The sequence below is a fragment of the Dryobates pubescens genome, chromosome 5 (assembly GCF_014839835.1).
Source record: "Dryobates pubescens isolate bDryPub1 chromosome 5, bDryPub1.pri, whole genome shotgun sequence".
NCBI lineage: Eukaryota > Metazoa > Chordata > Aves > Piciformes > Picidae > Dryobates > Dryobates pubescens.
In genome coordinates this window covers 1,990,491-2,017,500 of record NC_071616.1, presented here as the reverse complement: position 1 = coordinate 2,017,500, position 27,010 = coordinate 1,990,491, and the positions used below count along the sequence as shown (strand labels likewise).

Here is a 27,010-nt window from a genome sequence, read left to right as displayed (position 1 = left end):
GTTTCAATAGCATCAATAAGGTTGGAAAAGATCTCAGAGATCATCAAGTAAAATCTGTCAGCTAACATCTCATGACTATTAAACCATGGCTTCGAGTGCCACATCCAATCCCTTTTTGAACACCTCCAGGGACAGTTTCCTGCCAGGCTTGCCCCTGATGTCTGCTCCTTTACTGCTCTTCCATTTTAGTGTTTGACAGCCAGAAACAGAACACAAGGGGTTTTTTTGGAGAGGGAGGAAGTTTGGTTGGGGTGTTGCTAATTGCAGACATAGTTATGTCCTCTTGTGGTGGTGACTAATGCAAGCTAGTAAGAAAGAGAAGCAGAAAGGAAAGGATCCTAATTAGGACAATCCCTCTCTCAGATGGACCAGAGCAACTGAAAAGAGGCTGCAGCCAGGTGGGGGTTGGTCTCTTCTCCCAGGCACCCAGTGACAGAAGGAGAGGACACAGTCTCAAGCTGCACCAGGGGAAGTTTGGGCTGGATGTGAGGAAGAAATTCTTCACAGACAAAGTGCTTTGCCATTGGGACGTGCTGCCCAGGGAGGTGGTGGAGTCCCCATCCCTGGAGGGGTTCAAGAGGGGCTTGGATGTGGCACTTGGAGCCATGGTTTAGTTGTCAGGAGGTGTTGGGTGACAGGTTGGGCTTGGTGGTCTCTGAGGTCTTTTCCAACCTGGTTAATTCTGTGAGATCTGTGGAGATTATGCCAAGAAGAAACAAGGTATTTCAGGTAATACCCAGTCAAGCACCAAAGGTGATGTGAACATGTCACAAATCAGAAATGAGCTTCTGAGCCATAAGCTTTGTGCAAGCATTTGCAGCTTCCTCCTTGCTGGTTCCCCATGTGCCACTCAGCAGCAGAGACACAAGAGTCACGAACCATCTGCAAGGAGACACGGCTACTACTTCTGGGTTGATTTTGAATCACAAGAGGCTATCTTTTGCATGGCTGCTGCAGAGAACTGCCCCTGATGTGGCTGGGGAGAAAGCAGGAAGGCAAAACACCACAGCACCCGACGCCTCCAGCACTCGCTCCTGCCGCACTGGTTGTGTTTTGGCTTTCCCTGCAGCCCCAGCGCCTCGGAACTGATGCTTTGGCGGCCCAGTCTGTGGGAGCCTTGCACAGAAAGCTTGGAGAAAGCTCTCCAGCATTGCCTGGCAATAGTCTCTGTCCTTGCCAACCCGAGTAGGAAAGGTGGTGCTTCGGTCCGCACACAAATGGCAGCAGCCCCACCCGCCCCCTGCCTGCTGAGCCGCAGCGCCTGGCGGGGAGGAGGCTTTGCGCAGCGCACCAGGGCAGCGCGGGGTCCAGGGCTGAAAACGTGGCTTTAAAACTAAGAAATTAAGCCAGGCACAGTTATACACATACCCAGGCCTGGGAAGCCATCTGATTAGCACAGCTTTTTTCCCCCCTCCGCTTTAAAATGTAGTTCTTATGCCCCCAGCGAGCTGGGGGGGTTGGGGGTTGGGGTTTGGGTTTTTTCTTCTTCTTCTTTTGTTTTTTTTCTTTCACAGAATCACAGAACTGTCAGGGCAGGAAGGGAGCTCAAGGCTCAGCCAGCTCCAACCCCCTGCCATGGGCAGGGCCACCTCACACTGCAGCAGGTTGCTCACAGCCACATCCAGCCTGGCTGCAAACACCTCCAGGCAGGAGGCTGCCACCACCTCCCTGGGCAACCTGTGCCAGGCTCTCACCACCTTCATGGGGAACAACTTCTTCCTCACAGCCAATCTCAATCTCCCCACTTCTAGTTTTGCTCCACCCCCCCCAGTCCTATCCCTCCCTGACACCCTCAAAAGTCCCTCCCCAGCTTTCTTGGAGCCCCCTGCAGATCCTGGAAGGCCACAATGAGGTCTCCTGGGAGCCTTCTCCTCTCCAGCCTGCACAACCCCAGCTCTCTCAGGCTGTCTCCAGAGCAGAGCATCTCCAGCCTTCTGATCTTTAATGCATTCAGTCACAGAAGTGATCCCCTGAGAATCATCAGCACTATCACAACTGCACACACTTGCACATCCCTCATGAAGATCCCCTTACTGTGTACAGCATCCCCTTACCATGTAGAGCATGTTGCTGGCTGGGGGATTCACTCCAGACCGGAATCTGTTATGGGTTTGCACACACTCCTCGATGAACTTTGGGTCTCCAACATCAGGCAGGGTTGGTGCTTCATATGAGTGAGAAGCATGCCAGCAGTGCAGTAAAGCCAGCACACAAGCAGAGTATCTGCTGGCCATGGTTCTCAGCCTCTGATCCCGCAGCTTCACCAGCAGAGCATTCCAGCCGTACAAGGTGGCTGCAGCTCCGGCAGCAAGGTTTTGCTTGAGGGCTTGTGGGCTGGACTTATCTTAGCCATGGTAATTGAGTGTGGTGCTGCTCACAGGAAACGAGTCATGTGTCAAGAACGTTGCTATGAGAATAAGGAAGCTGAACAACGAGTTCACATCAGAGCTGTGGTGGCTTTGCTCTCTTAATCTTTCTTCTTTCTTTCTCTAATTGTAGTGGGCAAGCTTCTCTCCTGCCCTTTAGGCTTCTTTGGTTTGGTTTCTTTGCCCTCCCCACCCCCTTTCCTTCCATCCATCCATCCAGCTTGAAAGAGAGGTTTGTTTCCCTCACTACGAACAAAAGAGGCTGAGGGCTAAACGTCTCTAAAAACAACCTAACAAACTGAATCTGTCACCAGGTTGGGCTTTTGTAATGAGGCTGAGATCTGCCATTTACTGAACCAGAATCTGTCCTGGGCCCAGTTGTTCTTCCCTGTCACCCAGCACTGCCAGGTCTCTCTCTGCCAGTCTGCTCTCCAGCCACTCACCCCCAGCCTGCAGCACTGCCTGGGGTGATCGTGGCCACAGTGCAGAACCCTGCACCAGGCCAGCACTTCAGTTTTAACAGCTCTCTTCCTTGTCTCCCTCCCCCTTGTCTTTGAGGTGTTTCTAGTCTTCCTGCGATGCATCAGCCTGAGACCTCAAGATGAGTCAGCCAGGATATCACAGAGAGAAATAAGAAGGGCTGGAAGGAGGAACCTGCAAACTCCAGGCCTGGCAGCCTGCCCTCAGTGCCAGGCAAGGTGATGGAGCAGAGCATCTTGAGTGCAGTCACACAGCACCTGCAGGACAGCCAAGGGCTCAGGCCCAGCCAGCATGGAGTTAGGAAGGGCAGCTCCTGCCTGACCAACCTGATCTCCTTCCATGCCCAGGGGACTGCCTGGTGGATGTGGGGCAGGCTGTGGATGGAGTCTGCCTGGACTTCAGCAAGGCCTTGGACACCATCCCCCACAGCAAACTGCTGGCCAAGCTGTCAGCCCCTGGCTGGGACAGCAGCTCTCTGAGCTGGGTGAGGAACTGGCTGGAGGCTGAGCCCAGAGAGTGGTGGTGAATGGTGCCACAGCCAGCTGGCAGCCAGGCACCAGTGGTGTGCCCCAGGGATCAGTGCTGGGCCCCATGCTCTTTAACATCTTTATTGATGATCTGGAGGAGGGGATGGAGTCAGTCATCAGCAAGTTTGCAGATGACACCAAGCTGGGGGCAGGAGTTGATCTGCTGGAGGGTTGAGAGGCTCTGCAGAGGGACCTTGCCAGGCTGGGCAGATGGGCAGAGGCCAAGGGCAGGAGATTGAACACATCCAAGTGCCAGGTGCTGCACATTGGCCACAGCAACCCCAGGCAGTGCTACAGGCTGGGGTCAGAGTGGCTGAGAGCAGCCAGGCAGAGAGGGACCTGGGGGTGCTGGTTGACAGCAGCTGAACATGAGCCAGCAGTGTGCCCAGGGGGCCAAGAAGGCCAATGGCATCCTGGCCTGCAGCAGGAACAGTGTGGCCAGCAGGAGCAGGGAGGTCATTGTGCCCTGTGCTCAGCACTGCTCAGGCCACACCTTGAGTCCTGTGTCCAGTTCTGGGCTCCTCAGGTTAGGAAAGAGTTTGAGCTGCTGGAAGGTGTCCAGAGAAGGGCAACAAAGCTGGGGAGGGGTCTGGAGCACAGCCCTGGGAGGAGAGGCTGAGGGAGCTGGGGTTGCTTAGCCTGGAGAAGAGGAGGCTCAGTAGAGACCTCATTGCTCTCTCCAACTCCCTGAAGGGAGGCTGTAGCCAGGTGGGGGTTGGTCTCTTCTCCAGGCAACCAGCACCAGAACAAGAGGACACAGTCTCAAGCTGTGCCAGGGAAGGTTTAGGCTGGAGATGAGGAGAAAGTTCTTCCCAGAAAGATTAACTGACCACTGGGATGTGCTGCCCAGGGAGGTGGTGGAGTCCCCATCTCTGGAGGTGTTCAAGAGGGGCTTGGATGAGGCACTTGGAGCCATGGTTTAGTTGCCAGGAGGTGTTGGGTGAGAGGTTGGACTGGATGATCTCTGAGGTCTTTTCAAACCTTATTGATTCTGTGATTCTAAGAGTACCAAATGGTTAATTAATTCCACAGCTGAAGCTACCCTAGAGCCTGGCTGGCAGAGACCATCCCCATCACACCTCTGCACCAAATTCATGGTTGATTTACTATATTGTTGTGTGCCCTATAATCTCTTTGTTTCTTTAAAAGACTGTTTCTGGGTAATTTGGGACTGGATGTAATAATGTAAAGGTTCACAGCTTCAAACTGCTTTAGAAACAACAAACAAAGTCATCCTTCAGTGCTGTATTTCAGAGCCCTGTGGCAGTTCCAGATCACTGTGCTTTTCTGTGCAGCCTTCTTATGGGCTCAGAGCTTCCCTTGTCTGGAAGACATGATAGGCTCTACCAAAGAAGTGAAAAAGCAGACATGAAATGCAATATTTCTGCCAAGAAAGAAGCAGCAGACAGGGAATGTTTGTTGGGGCTGAAGTTTTAGACTTGACTTCCTGCTCAGACAAGAAGTGGAAAGCAGTCTCACTGAGACTTCACCAGAAAGTCTGGCTCCTACCTCTGAGAGACTCCAAAGCCAGCTGCTTCATTTAGCTCCTTCTTATACTGCTCTTACCAGGGGTGTGTTCCTGTTGCTGTGTGGTGGTCTACAGTTCCACCAGGTGCTTAATCCCAGCTGAGCTGTTGCATTTGCACTGACATTCATGGCACTTTTGTTTCGAAGCAATTCTCTTAGCTGATCTACTTTGGTCTTGCCACAGAGCTTGTCTACACATTTCTCATTGCTGCATTCACTGCATAATGATTTCACACAATCACAGAATGCCAGGGGCTGGAAGGGACCTCCAGAGATCATCCAGCCCAACCCCCTGCCAGAGCAGGAGCACCCAGGGCAGGTCACACAGGAGCACATCCAGGCAGGTCTCAAATATCTCCAGAGAGGGAGACTCCACAACCCCCCTGGGCAGCCTGTCCTCTGGGCACTCACCCTGCACATCTTTATCAACATGAATGAGGTCACCCTCAGGCTCCTCCTCTCCAAGCTCCAGAGCCCTCAGCTCCCTCAGGCTCTCCTCCTGAGGAAGATCCTCCACTCCCTTAATCATTTTTTGTGCCTCAGCACTGGACTCTTTCAAGCAGTTTCCTGTGGTCCTTCCTGAACCCAGAGGCCCAGAACTGGACACAATACTCCAGATGCGGCCCCACCAGGGCAGAGTAGAGGGGGAGGAGAACCTCTCTTGACCTACTGACCGAAGCCCTTCTAATGCAACCCAGGATGTCCTCCTTGGCCACAAGAGCACATTGCTGGCTCATGGTCAACCTCCCATCCACCAGGACCCCCAGGTCCTTTTCACATTCACAGCCTCCAAGAGGTCAGCCCCCATCCTCTCCTGCTCCATGGGGTTGTTCTTTCCCAGGTGCAAGACTCCACACTTGCCCTTGCTGTATCTCATTCAATTTCTCCCTCTACAACTATCTGAAAGGAGGCTCTAGCCAGGTGGGGGTCAGTTTCTTCTCCCAGGAAACCAAGACACAACCTCAAGATGCACCAGGGGAAGTTTGGGATGGATATTAGGAAGGAATTCTTCCCAGAGATTGGCCATTGGGATGTGCTGCCCAGGGAGGTGGTGGAGTCACCATCCCTGGAGGTGTTTAAGAAGAGCCTGGATGTGGCACTTGGTGCCATGGTTTAGTTGATCAGATGGTGCTGGGGGAGAGGTTGGACTTGATGACCTCAAAAGTCTTTTCCAACCTGGTTAATTCTGTGGTTCCTCAAACATGATGAGCTTTCATAAAGCAACAGAGGGCTTTGCATCTTTGCTCAGAGACAGGTGACGACACCAAGCTGGGGGCAGAGGTTGATCTGCTGGAGGGCAGAGAGGCTCTGCAGAGGGACCTCGACAGGCTGCACAGATGGGCAGAGGCCAAGGGCAGGAGATTGAACACATCCAAGTGCCAGGTTCTGCACATTGGCCACAGCAACCCCAGGCAGTGCTACAGGCTGGAGTCAGAGTGGCTGAGAACAGCCAGGCAGAGGGGGACCTGGGGGTGCTGGTTGATGGTAGGCTGAACATGAGCCAGCAGTGTGCCCAGGCAGCCAAGAGGGCCAATGGCATCCTGGCCTGCATCAGGAACAGTGTGGCCAGCAGGAGCAGGGAGGTCATTCTGCCCCTGGACACTGCACTGGTTAGGCCACACCTCGAGTCCTGTGTCCAGTTCTGGGCTCCTCAGTTTAGGAAGGAGGTTGACTTGCTGGAACGAGTCCAGAGAAGGGCAACAAAGCTGGGGAGGGGTTTGGAGCACAGCCCTGTGAGGAGAGGCTGAGGGAGCTGGGGTTGCTTAGCCTGGAGAGGAGGAGACTCAGGGGGGACCTCCTTGCTCTCTCCAACTCCCTGAAGGGAGGTTGTAGACAGGTGGGGGTTGGTCTCTTCTCCCAGGCCCCCAGCACCAGAACAAGAGGACACAGTCTCAGGCTGCGCCAGGGGAGGTTTAGGCTGGAGGTTAGGAGGAAGTTCTATACAGAGAGAGTGATTGCCCATTGGGATGGGCTGCCCAGGGAGGTGGTGGAGTCACCATCACTGGAGGTGTTCAGGAGGACACTTGATGGGGTGCTTGGTGCAAGAAATTCCCTTCACATTATTAAAACTGAGCAATATAGAATCACAGAGTGCTAGGGGCTGGAGGGGACCTCCAGAGATCATCCAGTCCAACCCCCCTGCCAGAGCAGCATCACCTATACCAGGATCATAGAATCAATAAGGTTGGAAAAGACCTCAAAGATCATTAAATCCAACCTATCACCCAACACCTTCTGACAACTAAACCATGGCTCCAAGGGCCACATCCAATCCCCTCTTGAACACCTCCAGGGATGGTGACTCCAACACCTCCCTGGGCAGCACATCCCAAGGGCCAATCTCTCTTGCTGGGAAGAACTTTCTCTTCACCTCCAGCCTAAACTTCCCCTGGCACAACTTGAGATTGTGTCCTCTTGTTCTGGTGCTGGGTGCCTGGAGAAGAGACCAACCCCCACCTGGCTACAGCCTCCCTTCAGGGGGTTGGAGAGAGCAAGAAGGTCTCCCCTGAGCCTCCTCTTCTCCAGGCTAAGCAACCCCAGCTCCCTCAGCCTCTCCTCCCAGGGCTGTGCTCCAGACCCCTCCCCAGCTTTGCTGCCCTTCTCTGGACACCTTCAAGTCTCTCAATGTCCTTCTTAAACTGAGGAGCCCAGAACTGGACACAGGACTCAAGGTGTGGCCTGACCAGTGCTGAGCACAGGGCACAATGACTTCCCTGCTCCTGCTGGCCAAATGATCCTGATCTAGGCCAGGATGCCACTGGCCTTCTTGGCCACCTGGGCACACTATACCAGATCACACAGGAATGCATCCAAGTGAGTCTGGAGTATCTCCAGAGAGACTCCACAACCCCCTGGGCAGCCTGTTCCAGGGTTCTGTCCCTCTCACAGTGAAAAGTTTTTCCTCCTGTTCCCATGGCACTTCCTCTGCCTCAGCTTCCACCACTGCCCCTTGTGCTGGCATTGGGCATCACCCAGCAGAGCCTGGCTCCAGCCTCTGGGCACTCACCCTGTGTATCTTTATCAACATGAATGAGGTCACCCTCAGGCTCCTCTTCTCCAAGCTACAGAGCCCTCAGCTCCCTCAGGCTCTCCTCCATAAGAAGATGTTCTGCTCCCCTAATATTTTTTGTGGCTCTGTGCTGGACTCTCTGAAGCAGTTCCCTGAGGTCCTTCCTGAACTGAGGGCCCAGAGCTGGACACAATATTCCAGATGCAGCCTCAGCAGTGCAGAGTAGAGGTGGAGGAGAACCTCTCTTGACCTACTCACCACAGCCCTTCTAATGCAGCCCAGGATGCCATTGGCCTTCTTGGCCACCAGAGCACATTGCTGGCTCATGGTCAACCTCCCATCCACTAGGCCCTCCCAGGCCCTTCACAGCTCTCCAAGAGGTCACTCCCCAGCCTATAATGCCATGAACAGTCTGTTTTTATTTCCTGTGAAGAGCAATATGTGAAACACAGAAGCCATTGACAGAAATGGAAAGGGAAGCACACAGCAAATGAAGACTAAGACAGGCTAAATCAGCAAGACAAGACAGATCATTTGGCAGATGGATCACAAAGGGCCTCCTTACCATGTGCAACATACTGCTGGCTGGATCAAAAGAGGGTGTGAGCTCCCACACGGTCTTCACTGAACTCTGCTGCTTCTAGGTCAGGCCCAAGCATGACAGCAAGCAAACAGATCCAGCACAAACAGCACTGCAAAGAAATGTGAGAAGGAAAACAAGGCCCTCAAGGAGACCATCAGCAGGCTGGAGAAGTGGTGAGAGGGGGGACCACCATGGTCTGGGGTGGATATCCCTGGTTTGGGGTAGACAACCATGGACTGGGGAGGACATGCATGGTCTGGGTTGGACAGCCATGGTCTGGGGGTGGACATCCATGGTCTGGGGAGGACATTCATGGTCTGGGGTGGACATTCATGGTCTGGGTTGGGCATTCATGGTCTGGGTTGGGCATTCATGGTCTGGGGTGGACATGTATGGTTTGGGAATGGACATCCATGGTCTGGGATGGACATTCATGGTCTGGGGGTGGACATGCATGGTCTGGGGGTGGACATCCATGGTTTGGGGAGGACATTCATGGTCTGGGGTGGACATTCATGGTCTGGGTTGGGCATTCATGGTCTGGGGGTGGACATGCATGGTCTGGGGGATGGACATGCATGGTCTGGGATGGACATGCATGGTCTGGGGGTGGACATGCATGGTCTGGGGGTGGACATGCATGGTCTGGGTTGGACATGCATGGTCTGGGTTGGACATCCATGTTCATAATTCTGCAATACTTTCAGTTGTGGTTTGGATTGGGTTTAGTTTTTGAATGAAAAATCTCTTAGAGATAATACTAGCCAGAAGCTGTCCAGAGCCTCTCCTCTGGGTGTGCAAGCACTTGGAACCACCAAAGCCACCGGGAGTGGAATTGCTTCACAAGGTTCAGCTCTGACAGCTGGCTGGCAGAGGGCAAAGTGAACCTGCCATCTGCCGTGCCTGTTAGCAAGGAGCAACACTCCAGGTGTGCTTTAGGCTTTCCTTTGAGCATGCTCTGCTCAGGGTGACTGCCAACCCCTTCTGTGAGTGTAGGCCCTCATCTGAGGAGATGCTGCAGAACAGCTTTCCCCAAACTGGCACCAGCCACAGCAATTGTGGCCTCGGCAAAAGGCAGAGCTGCTGCTTGCATCCACCAGTAAAGAGGAAGCTACAAGCAAGGAAAACAAATCTGGTTTGGCATACTGGTAAAGAAGAAAAGCTTCAGTTCTTGCATAAATTTCATCTGTCTCTCAGAGAGAAGTGAAGCTAAACCTTATTAATAAAAGACTCACCTCTGCCCTGCTGTGACCTCACCTGGAATATTGCATCCAGCTCTGGGCTCCCCAGCTCAGGAGGGACAGGGATCTGCTGGAGAGAGTCCAAGGGAGGCTCCAAGGATGCTGAAGGGACTGCAGCACTGCCTGGGGAGGAGAGGCTGAGAGCCCTGGGGCTGTTCAGTCTGCAGAGGAGAAGGCTGAGAGGGGATTTAATCAATGTTTATAAATATCTGAGGGCTGGTGGTCAGGAGGGAGGGGACAGGGACAGGCTCTGCCCAGCTGCACCCTGGGATATGACAAGGGGCAATGGACATAAAATACAGCACAGGAGGTTCCAGCGCTGCATGAGGAGGGAATCCCCATCCCTGGAGGTGTTTAGGAAGAGCCTGGCTGAGGCCCTTGGTGCCATGGTTGAGTTGATCAGATGGTGCTGGGTGAGAGGTTGGAGTGGATGATCTCAAAGGTCTTTTCCAACCTGGTTAATTCTGTTCTGTTCTGTTCCCTGTGAGGGTTACAGAGCACTGGAACAGGCTGCCCAGAGAGGTTGTGGAGTCTCCTCTGGAGACTTTCAAACCCCATCTGGATGCATTCCTGTGTGACTTGTGCTGGATTCTCTGGTCCTGCTCTGGCAGGGAGATTGGACTTGATGGTCTCCAGAGGTCCCTTCCAACCCCTAACCCCTGGTGGGCCTCTGACTTCACATCTTGGAGATAGAAAAGTAAAATCTGCATTGACTGAATGGACTGGAGCAAGTTTCAAGGTAAAATAACTTTTATTGTGAAAACTTGAGAACACAGAAAACAGGCAATAGGCTGTGGGTAACTAACAGTGCATGCTAAGACAAGGAATAGAAGAAAAACGAAACTAAGCCCCAGGTTTAGAGGAAGTTAGGAACAAAACACTCCAATAAAGGTCTTGAAAGAGCAACATTAAATGCATTAGCTTATAAATACCAAGCTGCACTAACTCCACAACCATCAAGGCTTCTAAAGAACAACCTTTCAATATTGTCACTCAAGGAAACAGGACTGAGTATGTAATATGGTATCATGGGGTGTTAGCTTTCCCTCAGCATCTAAATGAGTTGTAGCAGTTTGAACACACTCTTTTCTCCTTGAATTCCAGGAGCAGAGCACTTCACAGTTTGGGAGGATCTGGTAGTTAAAAATCAAGCTCAAACTCTTACCAGATCCCACCTTCAGCTCAGTGCTTTCTCAGTGTAAGGTTTAGCACATGTAATTCCACCTGGTTGTTGTTTGTTTTCCCATTAGCAAGGCCCTTCAGCAGACCGTGTGTATCTCAAATCCAGTTAGGCACACATATGCAAGCTTGTACAGAACTTTTGGACACAATAAACAGCCACAGGAGTAAGAACCAGCAGCAGTGCTCTCAAAGTGATGACAATGGCACAGGCTCTGTCACACGCTCCGTCACTGGACTCCCAAGGAGGGTACCACCGTGGGTAATCTAGAAACAAGCATGTCAAGGGGAAGTTTATTGGAGGAGACACTTCTGACACACTTGTGAAGTCACTAAGGAGTATCTGTAGCAGTGTGAAAATGGTGATACTTACAGATGATTTTATCACGTCTCAGATTTCCTGGAAAAGGGGAGAAAACCCAAAGCATTACAGCCAGCCAGGCTTTGTCTCTCCTGGAAGTCTTACTAGCTAGGTAAAACAAACTCATCAGATTCATTACAGTCAATCGAACTGACTGAGAATTCCCATGGATAAACCTTACCAAAAACCCCAAAAGCTGAAATACTTTTGAACTAAGCAAATAAACCAAAGCCTTTAGAGCATGAATGTCTCCAGGAGGCTGCTCTTGTTTAGAACAATGGAGACATAGTATACAGACACTTCATTTTCAGTTTGAATCCTCTCTGTCTCTCTGGAAGTAAGAAATACTGTTTAAATTTCAGAATACACAGGAGCAGTAAATTCTATCAAACACAGTTTTAGGAATGAGAATGGGAACCTGGACAGCCTGGAGAGTTGGGCAGGGAGAAACTGAATGAAATTCAACAAGAGCAAGTGTAGAGTCTTGCACCTGGGAAAGAACAACCCCATGGAGCAGGAGAGGTTGGGGACTGAGCTGTTGGAGAGCAGCACAGGGGAAAGGGACCTGGGGGTCCTGGTGGGCAGAAGAATGCCCATGAGCCAGAAACGTGCCCTTGTGGCCAGGAAGGCTGAGGCATCCTGGGCTGGATTAGAAGGGGTGTGGATAGTAGGCTGGGAGAGGTTCTCCTACCCCTCTACTCTGCCCTGGTGAGGCTGCATCTAGAATATTGTGTCCGGTTCTGATCCCCTCAGTTCAAGAAGGACCTCAGGGAACTGCTTGAAAGAGCCCAGCACAGAGCCACAAGGATGCTGAAGGCAGTGGAACATCCTCTTATGAGGAAAGGCTGAGGGAGCTGGGGCTCTTTAGCTTGCAGAAGGTGGCACTGTGGGGTGACCTCACTGGTGGTTACAAAAATGTGAAGGGCAAGTGTCAGGAGGACAGAGGCAGGCTAGACACCCTAAAAAGACACCCTGAAAAGTCCCTCATGATTCTAGGATCTATTCCCCCAATGTAAATGGCCTTAGGAAGAGCTTTAAATGACTTGTGAATTAGACTTGAGTGAACACCATCAAGGAGGAAAAGAAAGCTTGGAACATGCTTTGTCCAAGTGGGTGGCTGTACCATTACCTTTTACCTACTGCATTTTACACTTGCTTTTACTTACTGCACAGGTTATTTTCACAGGTGTCTCCTTTGTCACATTTACTGCAGGCTCTTCCTTCTAGATATGGTTTTCTTGGCAGATTACCACTACAAAGGAGAAAGGGAAGTTTCACACATGATCTTAAATGATGTGTTAAACATCTCAAATGACTTCTTGAAGTCACTACAAGGAAAATACAACACATGGATAGGAATGCATTAAAAAAAACCCTTCAGCATCATTTTCTTTATTGGTAAGTTTCAATGTTCTATCCCTGTGGAAGGAATGAAATCTTTAACAGCTGACATTTTGCTCATGGGCAAGTGTCCAGGCTTTTTATTCCCATTTTCCATTGGTATATGAACTTCCAAAAAACCACTGTTCTGGATGGAGCTTGGTTTTAACTGAAGAAAAGCGAGGGTTTCAGAGCAGAACATTTTTAAGCTGACACACTCTAACTGGCTTAAACTTAACTATTCAGCAAAGACAGAAATCTTGTGAGCTGCTGACTGTTGAATTGTAACCTTGAGAAACAAGACCTTTACTCCATAAAACACAAATGCCTAAGAGTACAGGGTCTTAGTGAAGACAGTGGAATCCTTACACGTTTAAGTACCTCATCCAAGCAGAGCAAAGTGTTTGAACATAAAGATCAGCCTGCAGTACTTACTACCCTGCCCAGTCTCAGGAAAACGTTCCTTACACATCTTTTTATGGTGTAAAAACTGAAGAACATCTATAAAACACACAAAGCTGCAAGAAGTAATCCCAGCTCTGACAGCAGCTGCCTGCAGCAGCTTTCTCATTTCTTCTGTGTCATATGAAAAAGGAAGTCAATGAAGTTGATGAAGTCAGGATCTGTCTGCTTGGTACTCATCAGTAAAACTGACAGTTTAAAAACTAAGGGAGTGAGCATCCTAATGCTCATGGCTCTCTCAATAACTGAATTAGACAATCAGTATTTTCTCTGATTGCATTTACCCAGCTACCAATAAGTAAAGCTAGTAAGGTGCAACACAAACAGAAAGCTTGCCAGCTTGCCTGAATGGAGAGCTCCAGCCTGGATGCTTACCCACCAGCAGCAGTCCTTGCTGGAATTTGTTATTCCAGTCTCTTGCATGCCTGAGCAATCGCAACAATTTGCATTATACAGCAACCACCCTATGAGCAGACTGAGGGGAATCACCTTGCTCTAAGCAGGGTGCTGGTGGGGCAAGCAGGCAGTACTGGCTGCCTCTGCAGGAAGGGAATTGGCTCAGGCACTAGCTGCTTTGTGCTGAGCACTGAGCATTGCATGTGAGACATCTGTTTGCATCCTTTGGAACAGCAGTGCTGTGTTGTCTCACAACAGATCATTTAAAACATCAGCTGAGCCTTCTCCAGTGCTTTCTCATCTCGTGCTGAGAACCTAACTTACTTGCAGCTAAACATGAAGATGATTGCTTTCACTTTTGTAACATTTAAACGAGCGTCTTACCATGGCGAGTAGTTGCAAACAAAATATGCTGCGTCTGGGATTCCTGCAACTTCCTTACAGTAAGTAACAGCACAGCCAATTTTATAGGAGTAGTCCCAAACAACCTATGAAAACACAGGTTTGAAATGAATTAGAAACTACACGCAGCAGTTGCCTAGTCTAAGATCTGGAAAGTTTTCACTGTTTTCACCAGAGGGACCTGGACAGGCTGCGCAGATGGGCAGAGGCCAAGGGCAGGAGATTGAACACATCCAAGTGCCAGGTGCTGCACATTGGCCACAACAACCCCATGCAGAGCTACAGGCTGGGGTCAGAGCGGCTGAGAGCAGCCAGGCAGAGAGGGACCTGGGGGTGCTGGTCGACGGTAGGCTGAACATGAGCCTGCAGTGTGCCCAGGCAGCCAAGAGGGCCAAGGGCATCCTGGCCTGCATCAGGAACAGTGTGGCCAGCAGGAGCAGGGAGGTCATTCTGCCCCTGGACACTGCACTGGTTAGGCTGCACCTCGAGTACTGTGTCCAGTTCTGGGCCCCTCAGTTTAGGAAGGAGGTTGACTTGCTGGAAGGTGTCCAAAGAAGGGCAACAAGGTTGGTGAGGGGCTTGGAGCACAAGCCCTATGAGGAGAGACTGAGGGAGCTGGGGTTGCTTAGCCTGGAGAGGAGGAGATTCAGGGGTGACCTTATTGCTCTCTACAACTACCTGAAGGGAGGTTGTAGTGAGGCAGAGGTTGGTCTCTTCTCCCAGGCAACCACTACCAGAACAAGAGGACACAGTCTCAGGCTGCATCAGGGGAGGTTTAGGCTGGAGGTTAGGAGGAAGTTTTACACAGAGAGAGTGATTGCCCATTGGGATGGGCTGCCTGGGGAGGTGGTGGGGTCGCCATCGCTGGGGGTGTTCAGGGCGAGGCTTGACAGGATGCTTGGTGCCATGGGTTAGTTGATTGGGTGGTGTTGGATGATAGGTTGGACACAATGATCTTGAAGGTCTCTTCCAACCTGGTTTATTCTATTCTATTCTATTCAATCTTACCTATTATTACCATTCTGTAACATCTTCTCTAGAGTATTTTTTAATTGCTGGTGAGCCTTTTAAGATTAACTTCTAAACATTCACCCTCCAGATAAAAGTGTCCTGTGCAGCAAGTTGCCAGAGTCTTTTACAGAACAATTTCAGACTTCATGATTATTGGGTAAATCCCAACAATTAAATTAGTGGCAGCTACCTAACACATCCTTTAATGAGTTTCAGTGTTCATAACTCAGGACTGCATGAAGGGCTGCTTCTGTGTGTCAGAAGTGGTCTGCTGTAATCTTCAAACTGGGATCTTTAGCACTGCACACTTTCAGCCACACTTAGAAGAAGATGGTTTACTGCCAGTTTCAGCATCCTCTGCTTTTTCCTTGGAGATTCATAGAATCAATAGGGTTGGAAAAGACCTCAGAGACCATCAAGTCCAACCTATCACCCAACACCTCCTGGCAACTAAACCATGGCACCACGTCCCTCATCCAATCCTTTTCTGAACACTTCCAGAGACAGTGACTCCACCAACTCCTGGGCAGCACATCCCCAGGGCCAATCTCTCTTGCTGGGAAGAACTTTCTCCTCACCTCCAGCCTAAACCTCCCCTCGCACAGCTTGCAACTGTGTCCTCTTGTGCTGGTACTGGGTGCCTGGGAGAAGAGACCAACCCCCTCCTGGCTACAGCCTCCCTTCAGGGAGTTGTAGAGAGCAAGAAGGTCTCCCCTGAGCCTCCTCTTCTCCAGGCTAAGCAACGCCAGCTCCCTCAGCCTCTCCTCACAGGGCTGTGCTCCAGACCCCTCCTTGCTGCCCTTCTCTGGACACATTCAAGTGTCTCAACATCCTTCTTAAACTGAGGGGCCCAGAACTGCACACAATTCTTCCTATACTTTCTGCATGTGACTGAACAAACTGATTTCAGGTGAAAATGTTTAACCATGTATGTACAATGTCTGGATGGTGATACATTACATCTCTGGGAAACTTAAAAGACATTGTGGATTACTCTCAGTATCTCCCTAGTAGAAGGAGTAGAGGCCTCCCACTGACAAACTGGTTTGAACATCCCCCTAAGCTTGTCTCTTCAACTGCAACTCTAAGAAGCAGTTCAGCAGACATAAACCTTTCTCAGCAAAGGCTCTTAATGCTTAATGTGGTGTTACCTAAACCCTGGACTAAGGGCTCAGCATTTCAGAGGCCTTTATGTAAGAGTTTCACATTTTAGAGAATGCCACCATGCTGAGGTTTCTCTGTTGTGGTTCTCTTAGCAGCTCTACACAGACACAATGTTGAGTCTGAGCCTTCAAGACCATGGTGACTCCTAGATCCTGCAGGGACTTTACTTATGGATTTTGAAGAAATATTTACTTCCACAAGGTGTTTAACCCACATACTCTGCTTCGTTTTACCACTGATTGGCTTCCTTTGCAGACCTGCCTGAAATGCATAAATAGTTGGATAGGACTGAGCTACACTTGACAAGAAAGAAGCTAGCAATCACAATCAGCAGAAAGAAAGCTTAGAAGTGCACAGCAGTCCCAAGAGAAATGTGCAAAACCCTTCAGGATTCCCTGCAGACAAGGCTGAGCAGCAAATTTATTCGTTCCAGAAAGTGCCTTGCTATGTAATCTTTGAGTTTGTTCCAGGCAGAGTCAGGAGCAGGACACAAGAATTAACATTTGAGAAAAGAAATAAAAGGATGTGCAAAAAGAAAAATGGTTTGTACATTATTATGGTAACTCAAAGTATTTTCATTTCATGATCCAAAGTCCACTCAAGAAGAGCCTCACAGCTACTGCTGTGTCCAGTGGCAGTTCCACTGCAAACATACTGCTCAGGGTTTCCATTTGTAGTTTGTACAGATGAAGCCCCTTGAGTACAGTGATATGAAACTAAAGAGTCCATTTCATTTGTGAAACTAAATCTGCTGCAAAAGTTAGTTTTCCACCAGGGAGATGAAGAAATCGATTTAAAATACTGCTCACAGAAAAGCTTTACTTTCTCAACAGAACTGTCAGGATTATCACTAAGAAGTATATCATACATTTACTCTTGGTGCTTTTTCCCCCTCCTTTTTTATTTTTCCCACAAGATTTGTAAAGGATACAATTTACTTTAGCTGCACTGCCTCCTTCTATTAAAATTTCTGCTAAGGAGTACCCACAGACATTCTGAAGTTACTGTAATTACTTCAAATGGTGTTTCAGACTGAGAGAGTTGAGGTTGTTCAGTCTGGAGAAGAGAAGGCTCCCAGGAGACCTCATTGTGGCCTTCCAGGATCTGAAGGGGGCTCCAAGAAAGCTGGGGAAGGACTTTTGAGGGTGTCAGGGAGTGATAGGACTGGGGGGGATGGAGCAAAACTAGAAGTGGGGAGATTCAGAACGGATGTGAGGAAGAAGTTGTTGCCCATGAGGGTGGTGAGAGCCTGGCCCAGGTTGCCCAGGGAGGTGGTGGAAGCCTCCTGCCTGGAGGTGTTTGCAGCCAGGATGGAGGTGGCTGTGAGCAACCTGCTGTAGTGTGGTGTCCCTGCCCATTGCCCTGGGCTTAGAACTAGATGATTCTTGAGGTCCCTTCCAACCCTGACAATTCTATGATTCTATGATTCTCCAGACTTAGATAATTTAGAACTGTGTGGCTTTGCAGCCAGAGAACTTGCCATTATTATTTTATGAAGTCTGTGTAGTATGGATACTATGAAATGAGAAGTGAGGCTTTAAGTGAGACCAATATTGTGGGCAAGAAGAATGGTTTAGCAGACAAGAGGTGAATGAGTGCAGGGGTAACCAGCAGTACAACCACTGCAAGTGGCTGTCAGTCACTACAAATCCCATATGCAGCTCTGTATTATTTACAGCCTCCACTGATTCATCTGGTAGGCACCACACAAGACATTCAACTCTTACCTGAAGGTAATGACCGCAAACTTTAGTACATTTCTGCGTGGCAAAGTTATAGGACCCCACCTCATCATACCATGCGTTAATGGCACTGGAAACATTGAAGGCTTGGTAAGTTCCAGCCCACAGATTCTCTCCAATAGATGTGAAATTGGGGTGGCCCTGATGCCCCTCACTCAGGTAGGTATTGTGCTCGAAAATGCATCTCTTTGCCCAGGCCCTCGCGGTCCTTGCCAAAGCTGCATCCCAACTCTGCAAAACACGAACAGTGAAGAGGTTGTGCAACGTTCAGGTACAGCCAAATCTCAACCAGCTAAATCACTCAGGCAGTAAAGGCCAGATAGGTATCACTCATTGCACCTTCTGAAAAGAAATGCTGCCCCTTATCTAGTCCAGTGGCAGTGTTTTATTTACAGTATCACAGGATCACCAAGGTTGGAAGAGACCTCGAGGATCATCGAGTCCAACCTGGCACCACAGACCTCATGACTAGACCATGGCACCAAGTGCCACATCCAATCCCCTCTTGAACACCTCCAGGGATGGGGACTCCACCACCTCCCTGGGCAGCACATCCCAATGGCTAACAGCTCTCTCAGTGAAGAACTTTCTCCTCACCTCCACCCTAAACTTCCCCTGGCACAGCTTGAGACTGTGTCCTCTTGTTCTGGTGCTGGTTGCCTGGGAGAAGAGACCAACCCCCACCTGGCTACAACCACCTTTCAGGTAGTTGTAGAGGGCAATGAGGTCTCCCCTGAGCCTCCTCTTCTCCAGGCTAAGCAACCCCAGCTCCCTCAGCCTCTCCTCACAGGGCTGTGCTCAAGGCCTCTCCCCAGCCTTGCTGCCCTTCTCTGGACACCTTCAAGTCTCTCAATGTCCTTCCTAAACTGAGGAGCCCAGAACTGGACACAGGACTCAAGGTGTGGCCTAACCAGTGCTGAGGACAGGGCACAATGACCTCCCTGCTCCTGCTGGCCACACTATTCCTATTCTATTCTCACTGGCTTCCCCCGTTGCAGCACAGAAACATGAACTGATTTCATTAGACAAGGCTTTTCCCCCTTTCACTGCTGAAAACTTTGTAAGAGTACTTTCTGGCAACTAAAAACACTTCTACCTTCAGACAAGAAATTAAATTACATATTAAACCTTTTGTTTGGTTGGGTGTTTGGTCAGAAAGGATTTCTATTAGGTACACAGAAAATAATTCACAATAAAAATGTACAGCTACTGTAGATTCAGCTGTAGAAATATTGTCAGTACTTTTAAGAGAGCCTCCAGGCACAAATCTCACCCCTGCTACAGGAAAGATTCAAATGCACATGGAAGCATTTTGCAGGGACAGCTTCATGAGGTAAACATGCCAATGTCTGGCCAGTAACTCATTCTGCATTACTTCACAGTCTGCCACCAGCACAAAACTTCTGATTCCTGAACTTCAGTGGTCTTCAGTCCTTGTCTTCCAGTCATGACTGTCTGTCAGCAAGTTTCTTCTGTCATTAAAGCACCAAGCTTTATGTCTTATGTAGAAGAACCTGTGTTTTATTACCTCAGTTTATTGGCATATAGAATAGAATAGAATAGAATAGAATAGAATAGAATAGAATAGAATAGAATAGAATAGAATAGGACCAGACCAGACCAGGTTGGAAGAGACCTTCAAGATCATCGTGTCCAACCTATCACCCAGCACCACCTAACCAACTAACCCATGGCACCAAGCACCCCATCAAGTCTCCTCCTGAACACCTCCAGTGATGGTGACTCCACCACCTCCCTGGGCAGCCCATTCCAGTGGGCAATCACTCTCTCTGGGTAGAACTTCTTCCTAACACTGTACATTTAAGTTCACTCAGTCTCTCTGTGGACCTTGCAGCAACTCCACTGGCTGCTGCTAACTGGCCTGTAGTCTTTTCTAACCATATTCCTAAGTGCATACTTTAGCTGTTCATTGCACATAAAATTTCCCTCTTGTGGAAAGAGGAAATCTTCTTTGGTTTTGCTTAACACCTGCCTGCAAAGATTTTCAAGTTGCTTTGGTTATGACAAGCAAAGGCTTTTCCTTCCCACCAGAAATCATCTTCAGCCCTGGTACTCTAGTTCACATGCTTGCTTTTGATGGAGGTTCCAAGTCTTCTGAATCACTCCTGCTACAGGACCATCTTTCTTCCTAAGGAGACATTCCTCAGGGTGGAATATGAACACTTTCCACTGGCCTGTATTACTACATCCTTGCATGGCACACCTGTTGCTTCTAGACCCAGTGGCCTGAACTGACTCCACTAGAGTTCCTGTCAAATAAAAGCAATGATAACTGAACACAAAGCAGCTACCTCACCTGCCTTGTCACCTTAAGCATGTTTTATTACTCTAAGCTCACATTTCAAAGGCCTGGGGCCCTAGCAATTCCAAAGTGCCAAAACTTAGCATCTTTCTTCTTTCCTATGTTTTTCAAGAGCTAAACATAGATAAGCATGAGATAATAGGTAGAGAGAGGAGTTAAACAGCCTGGAGGTGTTTAAGGCCAGGTTGAATGAGGCCTTGCACAACCAAACATAGTTGAGGTGTCCCCGCCATGACAGGGTGGTTGGAAGAGATGAGGCTCAACAAGACCAAGTGCCAAGTCCTGCAGCTGGGCCAGGGCAATCCCAAGCACCAATACAGGCTGGGCAGCAACTGGCTTGAGAGCAGCCCTGAAGAAAAGGCCTTGGGGGTGCTGGGGGAGGACAAGCTCAACAGGAGCCAGCAGTGAGCACTTGCAGCCCAGAGAGCCAAGCGGAGCCTGGGCTGCAGCAAGAGAAGTGTGGCCAGCAGGGCCAGGGAGGGGATTCTGCCCCTCTGCTCCACTCTGCTGAGACCACAGCTGCAGCTCTGGGGCCAGCTCTGGAGCCTCTGTGCCAGGAAGGCTCTGGAGGTGCTGGAAGGTGTCCAGAGAAGGGCCACGAGGAGGAGCAGAGGGCTGGAGCTGCTCTGCTCTGGAGACAGATTGAGGGAGTTGGGACTGTGCTGTCTGGAGAAGGCTCCCAGGAAACCTTCTTGTGGCCTTCCAGTAGCTGAAGAGGGCTCCAAGAAAGCTGGGGAGGGACTTTTGAGGCTGTCAGGAGTGATAGGACTGGGGGGGATGGAGCAAAACTAGAAGTGGGGAGATTGAGATTGGCTGTGAGGAAGAAGTTGGGTGGTGAGAGCCTGGCCCAGGTTGCCCAGGGAGGTGGTGGAAGCCTCCTGCCTGGAGGTGTTTGCAGCCAGGCTGGAGGTGGCTGTGAGCAACCTGCTGTGGTGTGAGGTGTCCCTGCCCAGGGCAGGGGGCTGGGACTGGCTGAGCCTGGAGCTCCCTTCCAAGCCTGCCAGTTCTGTGATTCTATACTCTCTGAGGCCCTTCCCAACCTGAGCCATTCTGTAGTTAGGCAGCTGTGACTTCACGAAAGCTCACACGCAAATAACCACAACAATTCTGCTTTCAGGCCCAGGGGCTCGGGGAACGATCCCGTGTGCCTCATGAAGTGCTACATAAATGGGAACGCTGCATCTCGTCAAAGAAGTTTTCTGATCCCGGCGCCGGCCTTCCCCAGCGCCCTCCAGCAGACCCCAGCCCCACTGACCCATCCCCCCCCTCCCCCCGGTGGGGCTGGGGCGGCCCCAGCGCACCCCCAGGCCTGTCCCTACCATGTACCGCATGTTGCTGGCGGAAGGCTGGACACCGCTGCGCAAGCTGTTGTGGACCTGCACGCACTCCCTAATGAAACCCCTATCCCTAATGCCCGGTAGGTTGGGCACCTGCCCGGCTGCAGGCCTCAGCACCAGCCACAAGGCCAGCAGCGCTGCCCAGGGCCTCATGGCGCCAGCGGCCGGCGCCTCACAGGGGCTCTCTGCGCCTCTCTCTCTCCCTCGCCCTCAGGCCGCTTCCTTCCAGAGCCTTCGCCGAGCCCTCGAGCGGGGCGGCGCGAGGCGCCTGCCGGCCCCGGGCGCGGGGCGGCGGGGGGGGGCGGGGGCGTGGCCGCGCGCGGTGCGGCGGTGCCGCGGCGGTGCTGCGGGCGGGGATGGTGCCGGCGGCGGGGATGGTGCCGGCGGCGGGGATGGTGCCGCCGGCAGGTCGTGGTCTCGGCGGGTACTGGTGCTGTGCGTCTCCGTCGTCGTGCCCAGGATGTTCGTGGGACGAGGCGGGCGGGACGGCCAGAGCCTCGCCGGCTGTTGGGATCCCCGCCAGCATCGCAGGGGCAGGAGCCGGGGCCGTGCTTGAGGTTCGCTGTCTCGGGCGAGCTTGAGGGGAGCCCCCGGGAACGGAGTGAGCCGTGCTTCGGCTCCTTTCTGCCAGGCGCTGGGTGTTGTACACGGCCGGTGATGAGTGGGAGGCCTGGTCAAGCGGCTCCGAGCACCGAGCCCTAACCTTCCACCCCGCCGCACCGCTCTCTGTTCTGCTGTCCCAGTTCATTACTCTTTCGGTTCCTTGTCTTCTGAAAGTTACTTAAGTGCAGGTAACAGCCTGTAAGTGGAAGCGTTATCTCGTCGGGGCTGTTTCACGGGTAATGCCTGGAGGGGTACAATGAGTTGCGCTTAACAGGCAGCAGCTGTGAGGTGTCAGAGGGAAAAAGTCTCTGGGCGTGTTAAGAATGGCAGTAAGGAAGCCAAGGGTTGCTTTACTGTTGGGAACGTCAGCACAGAAATAGATGGGATTTGTCAGGTGGCATACTGGAGAGAGTTCCAGATGCTTGCTTAGAAGAGATAGCACTGAACGGGCAAAACAGCTTACAGCTCCTTTGAGTGTGAATGGTGTAAACCCACATTAAGCTGTGTCAGTGTATGTCAGCAGAGGATTTTTAGCTCAAGGTATCGCAGTATCACCAAGGTTGGAAGAGACCTCAAAGATCATCGAGGCCAACCTGTCACCACAGACCTCATGACTAGACCATGGCACCAAGTGCCACGTCCAATCCCCTCTTGAACACCTCCAGGGACAGTGACTCCACCACCTCCCTGGGCAGCACATCCCAATGACGAATGACTCTCTCTGGGAAGAACTTTCTCCTCACCTCCAGCCTAAACTTCCCCTGGCACAGCTTGAGACTGTGTCCTCTTGTTCTGGTGCTGGGTGCTAGAGAGAAGAGATCAACCCCTTCCTGGCCACAACAACCTTTCAGGTAGTTGTGGAGAGCAATTTGGTCTCCCCTGAGCCTCCTCCAGGCTAAGCAACCCCAGCTCCCTCAGCCTCTCCTCACAGGGCTGTGCTCAAGGCCTCTCCCCAGCCTTGTTGCCCTTCTCTGGACACCTTCAAGTGTCTCGATGTCATTCCTAACCTGAGGGGCCCAGAACTGAACACAGCACTCAAGGTGTGGCCTAACCAATGCAGAGTACAGAGGTCCAAAGGTCCACTTCTCTTTTAGACAATAACAAAAAGCACGCTTTGTTGAGGTAGCTCAGTGATTCATTGATGCCTTCCAAGGCATTCTAAACCAAGAGGCTTATAGTCACAGTAATGCTCCAAACTATGTGCCTGTGCTTTTGCTCAGTAATACCTTTCACAGGCAGAAGAAGCGAGGCTTGAGCTGCTACCACGTGCTCGCCAGCTGGTGTCAGACTTGGAGTGCTTCGTAAATTCTACTGCTGCTTGTTTTGCCTGATGACTTGTAGTTTATATAGCAGCTGCATTTTCCTCTAGATCAAACTCTTTGAAAATAAAACCCAGAAAAAAGGGTCAACACTTTACCTGCTTCTGATTTGCTGATAATATTTGCTGAGCAATAGAATAAAATAAATCATTGTCCCTGCATAAAATCCACTTCAGGCAGATCTGCTGTCACTTCTCCAGCTCCTTGTTTTCTCTTGTTTGGCCAGGAACTCAACTTCACTCTTTCTTCTGCAGGATAAACCTGGTGCAGGACACTGTACTCTATAAGGATTTCTCTGTGCCAGCAGAGTCTCCCCCCCCCCTCCCCCCCAACCACATTTCTTATTAGTGTGAGCTGTGGAAATTTTTCCATCTGTGCTAATAGGTGCTCTAGTAAACCTCTTCACTTGTATTAAACCTAAACCAAAGTGAAAGTAAAGGAATAAAGAGGTTAAACTTAAAACTAGTACTCAGTGGGAAGCATTCTGAATGGAGGGAAACTGTATGGGGAGATCAAATGTGATTTCCAGATTAGTTAGTGTAGTTCTGGTGTTCAGAAGGGGATTGGATGTGGCACTTGGTGCCATGGTCTAGTCATGAGGTCTGTGGTGACAGGCTGGCCTCGATGATCTTTGAGGTCTCTTCCAACCTTGGTGATCCTGTGATACTAAGTCTAAACCTGCTTGTCTTGAAAGGAGATTGTCTGCCTGAATTTGCAGTAAAAGATTAAGGTGAGTTGAGTTCTGCTTCTGGCAGTTATGGCATTTAATTTGTGGTGTAACTGTCCAGTTCTGAGTTGCAGCGAGCAAACACACAGGTGAAAGCTCTACTCCAAATGTCTGTGGTGCAAACTGGCTGATGATATGTGGAAGAGCTTGCAGTAATGTAGTCATGTCTGGCACCACTGCAGAGCTGATGGATAGTAAATGTCACTATCCCCAGGGGCATCCCTGGGAGTCTGAACAACTTTCCTGACTAATACAGTTTGGACAATTCTAAAACACTGGTCAAGATCTCAGAATCACAGAATCACCAAGGTTGGAAGAGACCTCAAAGATCATCAAGTCTAACCTGTCACTACAGACCTCATGACTAAACCATATCACAGTCTCACAGCATCACCAAGGTTGGAAGAGACCTCAAAGATCATCAAGTCCAACCTGTCACCACAGACCTCATGACTAAACCATATCACAGTCTCACAGCATCACCAAGGTTGGAAGAGACCTCAAAGATCATCAAGTCCAACCTGTCACCACAGACCTCATGACTAAACCATATGCAGATGTTCATAACCTTTTGTGGTCCTCAGCAGGTCCAGGAGACCATGGGAAGAGGTGAACTCCCTACCAGCTCACAGACAAGCTGTGAGGCTCTGCTCCCCATGCTAGCCAGGGAGCTTTAGCTGCCAACCTGTCCTAAGGTTGTCATCCATCACAGAATGGTTTAGGTGGGAAGGGACTTCCAAAGGTCATCCAGTCCAACTCCCCTGCAGGCAGCAGGGACATCCTCCACTAAACCATCAAGTGGTTGCTAACCCTCTGACTTCAGCTGCAATCTCCTACCACAAAGTGCCAGCTTAGGTTAGCAGAAGGGATTTTCATCTTTCTCCTGTATTTGGAAGAAGCTGTAGCCAAAGAGTTGTTTCCCTGGGAGTTGTAGCTGAGATTGCTTCAGTTTTTAATCTGTCTGATTGTAGCTGTGTTCAGCACTCCCGAGGTACCTTGCTGTGCATTTCTGAAGTGCCAGTGCTTTGGTTTTTATTGACAAGGAGTGGTTTGCAGAATGGCCTTTTGCTTCAGAATTCTCATAGAATCTGAATCTCATTTTACCCATACTCCATTCTGATATATCAAATTATGGCAAACTAAACATCCAAAGGGGGTTGTAAGTGTAAGCCTAGACAGGCAGTTGAGACTTCAAACCCCTACAGTCACCTGCTGTCTGTCTCTGGAAGCCTCTGCTGTTTGTGTGCCTCTCCCATGAACCCCAGATTTAACTCCCAAATCCCCCAATCCCCAAGTCAAACAATGACACTATCTGCTCTTTCATCTACTCCCTGTTCTGGCAGGCAGATGGCATGCAAAATTATGCAGACTTCTAAGGTTGCACCTTTTTGCTGTGTGTCAGCTTTTTCTGCTAAGTGCTTCATTTACAGAGGCACAGCATACCTGAGGCTGTGGGAACATCCCATGGAGCACTGAATTCACTGCCAACAGAAGGAAAGCACCAAGGCAGCATGTGTGTTTCAAGAAGCTTCCCCCACCCCATGCTTACACAGTTCAGTTTGTACTTTACTCCTTTCTTTATTCTGGGGAAAGTTATTAATTTGTAGGGTTCCCAGCATTACCAATAGCTTCTCTTAAGTGTGCTTGAATTTCAGGATTCAAGTTGTTGCTGGTTACATCTATGCTGCTGTGGCTTGCTGTGGGTTTGCTGTGGAGGAGGAAACTCAATACTTCCGTCTCAAAGAAGCAGAAACTTGGAGCTCTTCACTACTTACATTTAACTTTGCATTCTTGTCATGAAAAGGTGGGTTTTATTTGTGGCTTTTTTTGGGGTTTATTTTTGGTGTCTTCACTTGGATGCAGGGCTGACCACATACCACCTTAGAAGAGTAATAAACAAAGGCTGTCACAAAAGAGAACCATTTGATTCCAGCTGTGAAACTAACTGGACCCTTAGCTTCCCTTCTAACTTTGTGCTCTCAATTTATGTTTTTTAAGGTAGTCCTCAGACACTTCAACTTCACCTGAATCCAGAAAATTCTGACAGTAAGACTTAATCAGAGTATTCAGCAGATGAGAAATGCAATGGAAGAAGGGATAAAGAAGGGAAATGGTAGAGAGTTAGCATTCACCTTCATGCCATTGTATGCACTTGGAGTGGGAGTGTTTGCAGCATGCAAATTTCTTCAGGTAAGCCTCAACAAAGCCCCATTAATTTATTGACATAAGAAGGAAATATATATATTGTTGTCTGATACAGATTGGTTTGGTTTTCCATTTCTGAGACCATCTGTATGGTTGTCCAAAACCCACTTCTTGCTCTGTTTGACTTTGAATGTGAGCTGTGAATGTGAAAGCTTCTGGCATACCTTTCTTTGACACTTAAAGAAGTGAGAATCTTGCCTGCCTTGGCCTCAAATAGGAATCTGAGAACCTAAACAGCTCAGTTAGCTGCAGCTGTAACTTAACCCTCGTTGGTATTTCACTTCCTTTTCCTTCTTCAGAGTGAAGTTGAGTTTGAGAAGGAGGTGGACAATTGCTGCAGAGTAATAAATTATCAATTAGGTAGAATAATGAGGAGACTTGAGTAGACTTTCATGTGTACTTCTCATTTGGTCATGAAACTGAAACTTTGACCATTTCTACCATTTGTAAATTCAAAATGGAGAACACAGGCTCAGTTGTTTCTACTAAAAACCCTTAAGTCAGTCTTGATATGGATTAGAATGGAATAGAATGAACCAGGTTGGAAAAGACCTCAGAGATCATCAAGTCCACCCTATCACCCAACACCATCTGATCAGCTCAACCATGGCACCAAGCAATCCCATCCAGTCTCTTCCTAAACGCCTCCAGTGGTGGTGACTCCA

General features: G+C 49.9%; 2 protein-coding genes across 2 annotated transcripts in view; both read right to left on the bottom strand.

The window, feature by feature from the left end:
* Positions 1-2,310, bottom strand: part of LOC104302564 (glioma pathogenesis-related protein 1) — a 14,333-nt gene extending 12,023 nt beyond the window's left edge. Inside the window, exon 1 of the mRNA XM_009903082.2 lies at positions 2,055-2,310. Within this exon, the coding sequence (XP_009901384.2) occupies positions 2,055-2,234 (180 nt within the window). The 5' untranslated portion in view covers positions 2,235-2,310. The remainder of the gene's footprint in view (positions 1-2,054) is intronic.
* Positions 2,311-11,022: 8,712 nt separating this feature from the next.
* LOC104302569 (GLIPR1-like protein 1) lies at positions 11,023-21,644 on the bottom strand. Its single transcript, XM_054162144.1, has 6 exons — positions 21,474-21,644; positions 17,817-18,062; positions 13,897-14,000; positions 12,441-12,526; positions 11,287-11,313; positions 11,023-11,180 (listed from the first exon to the last, which is right to left on the bottom strand). Exons 1-6 carry the CDS (start codon positions 21,642-21,644, stop codon positions 11,023-11,025), a joined length of 792 nt encoding a protein of 263 aa, XP_054018119.1.
* Between the last annotated feature and the right edge of the window lie 5,366 nt (positions 21,645-27,010).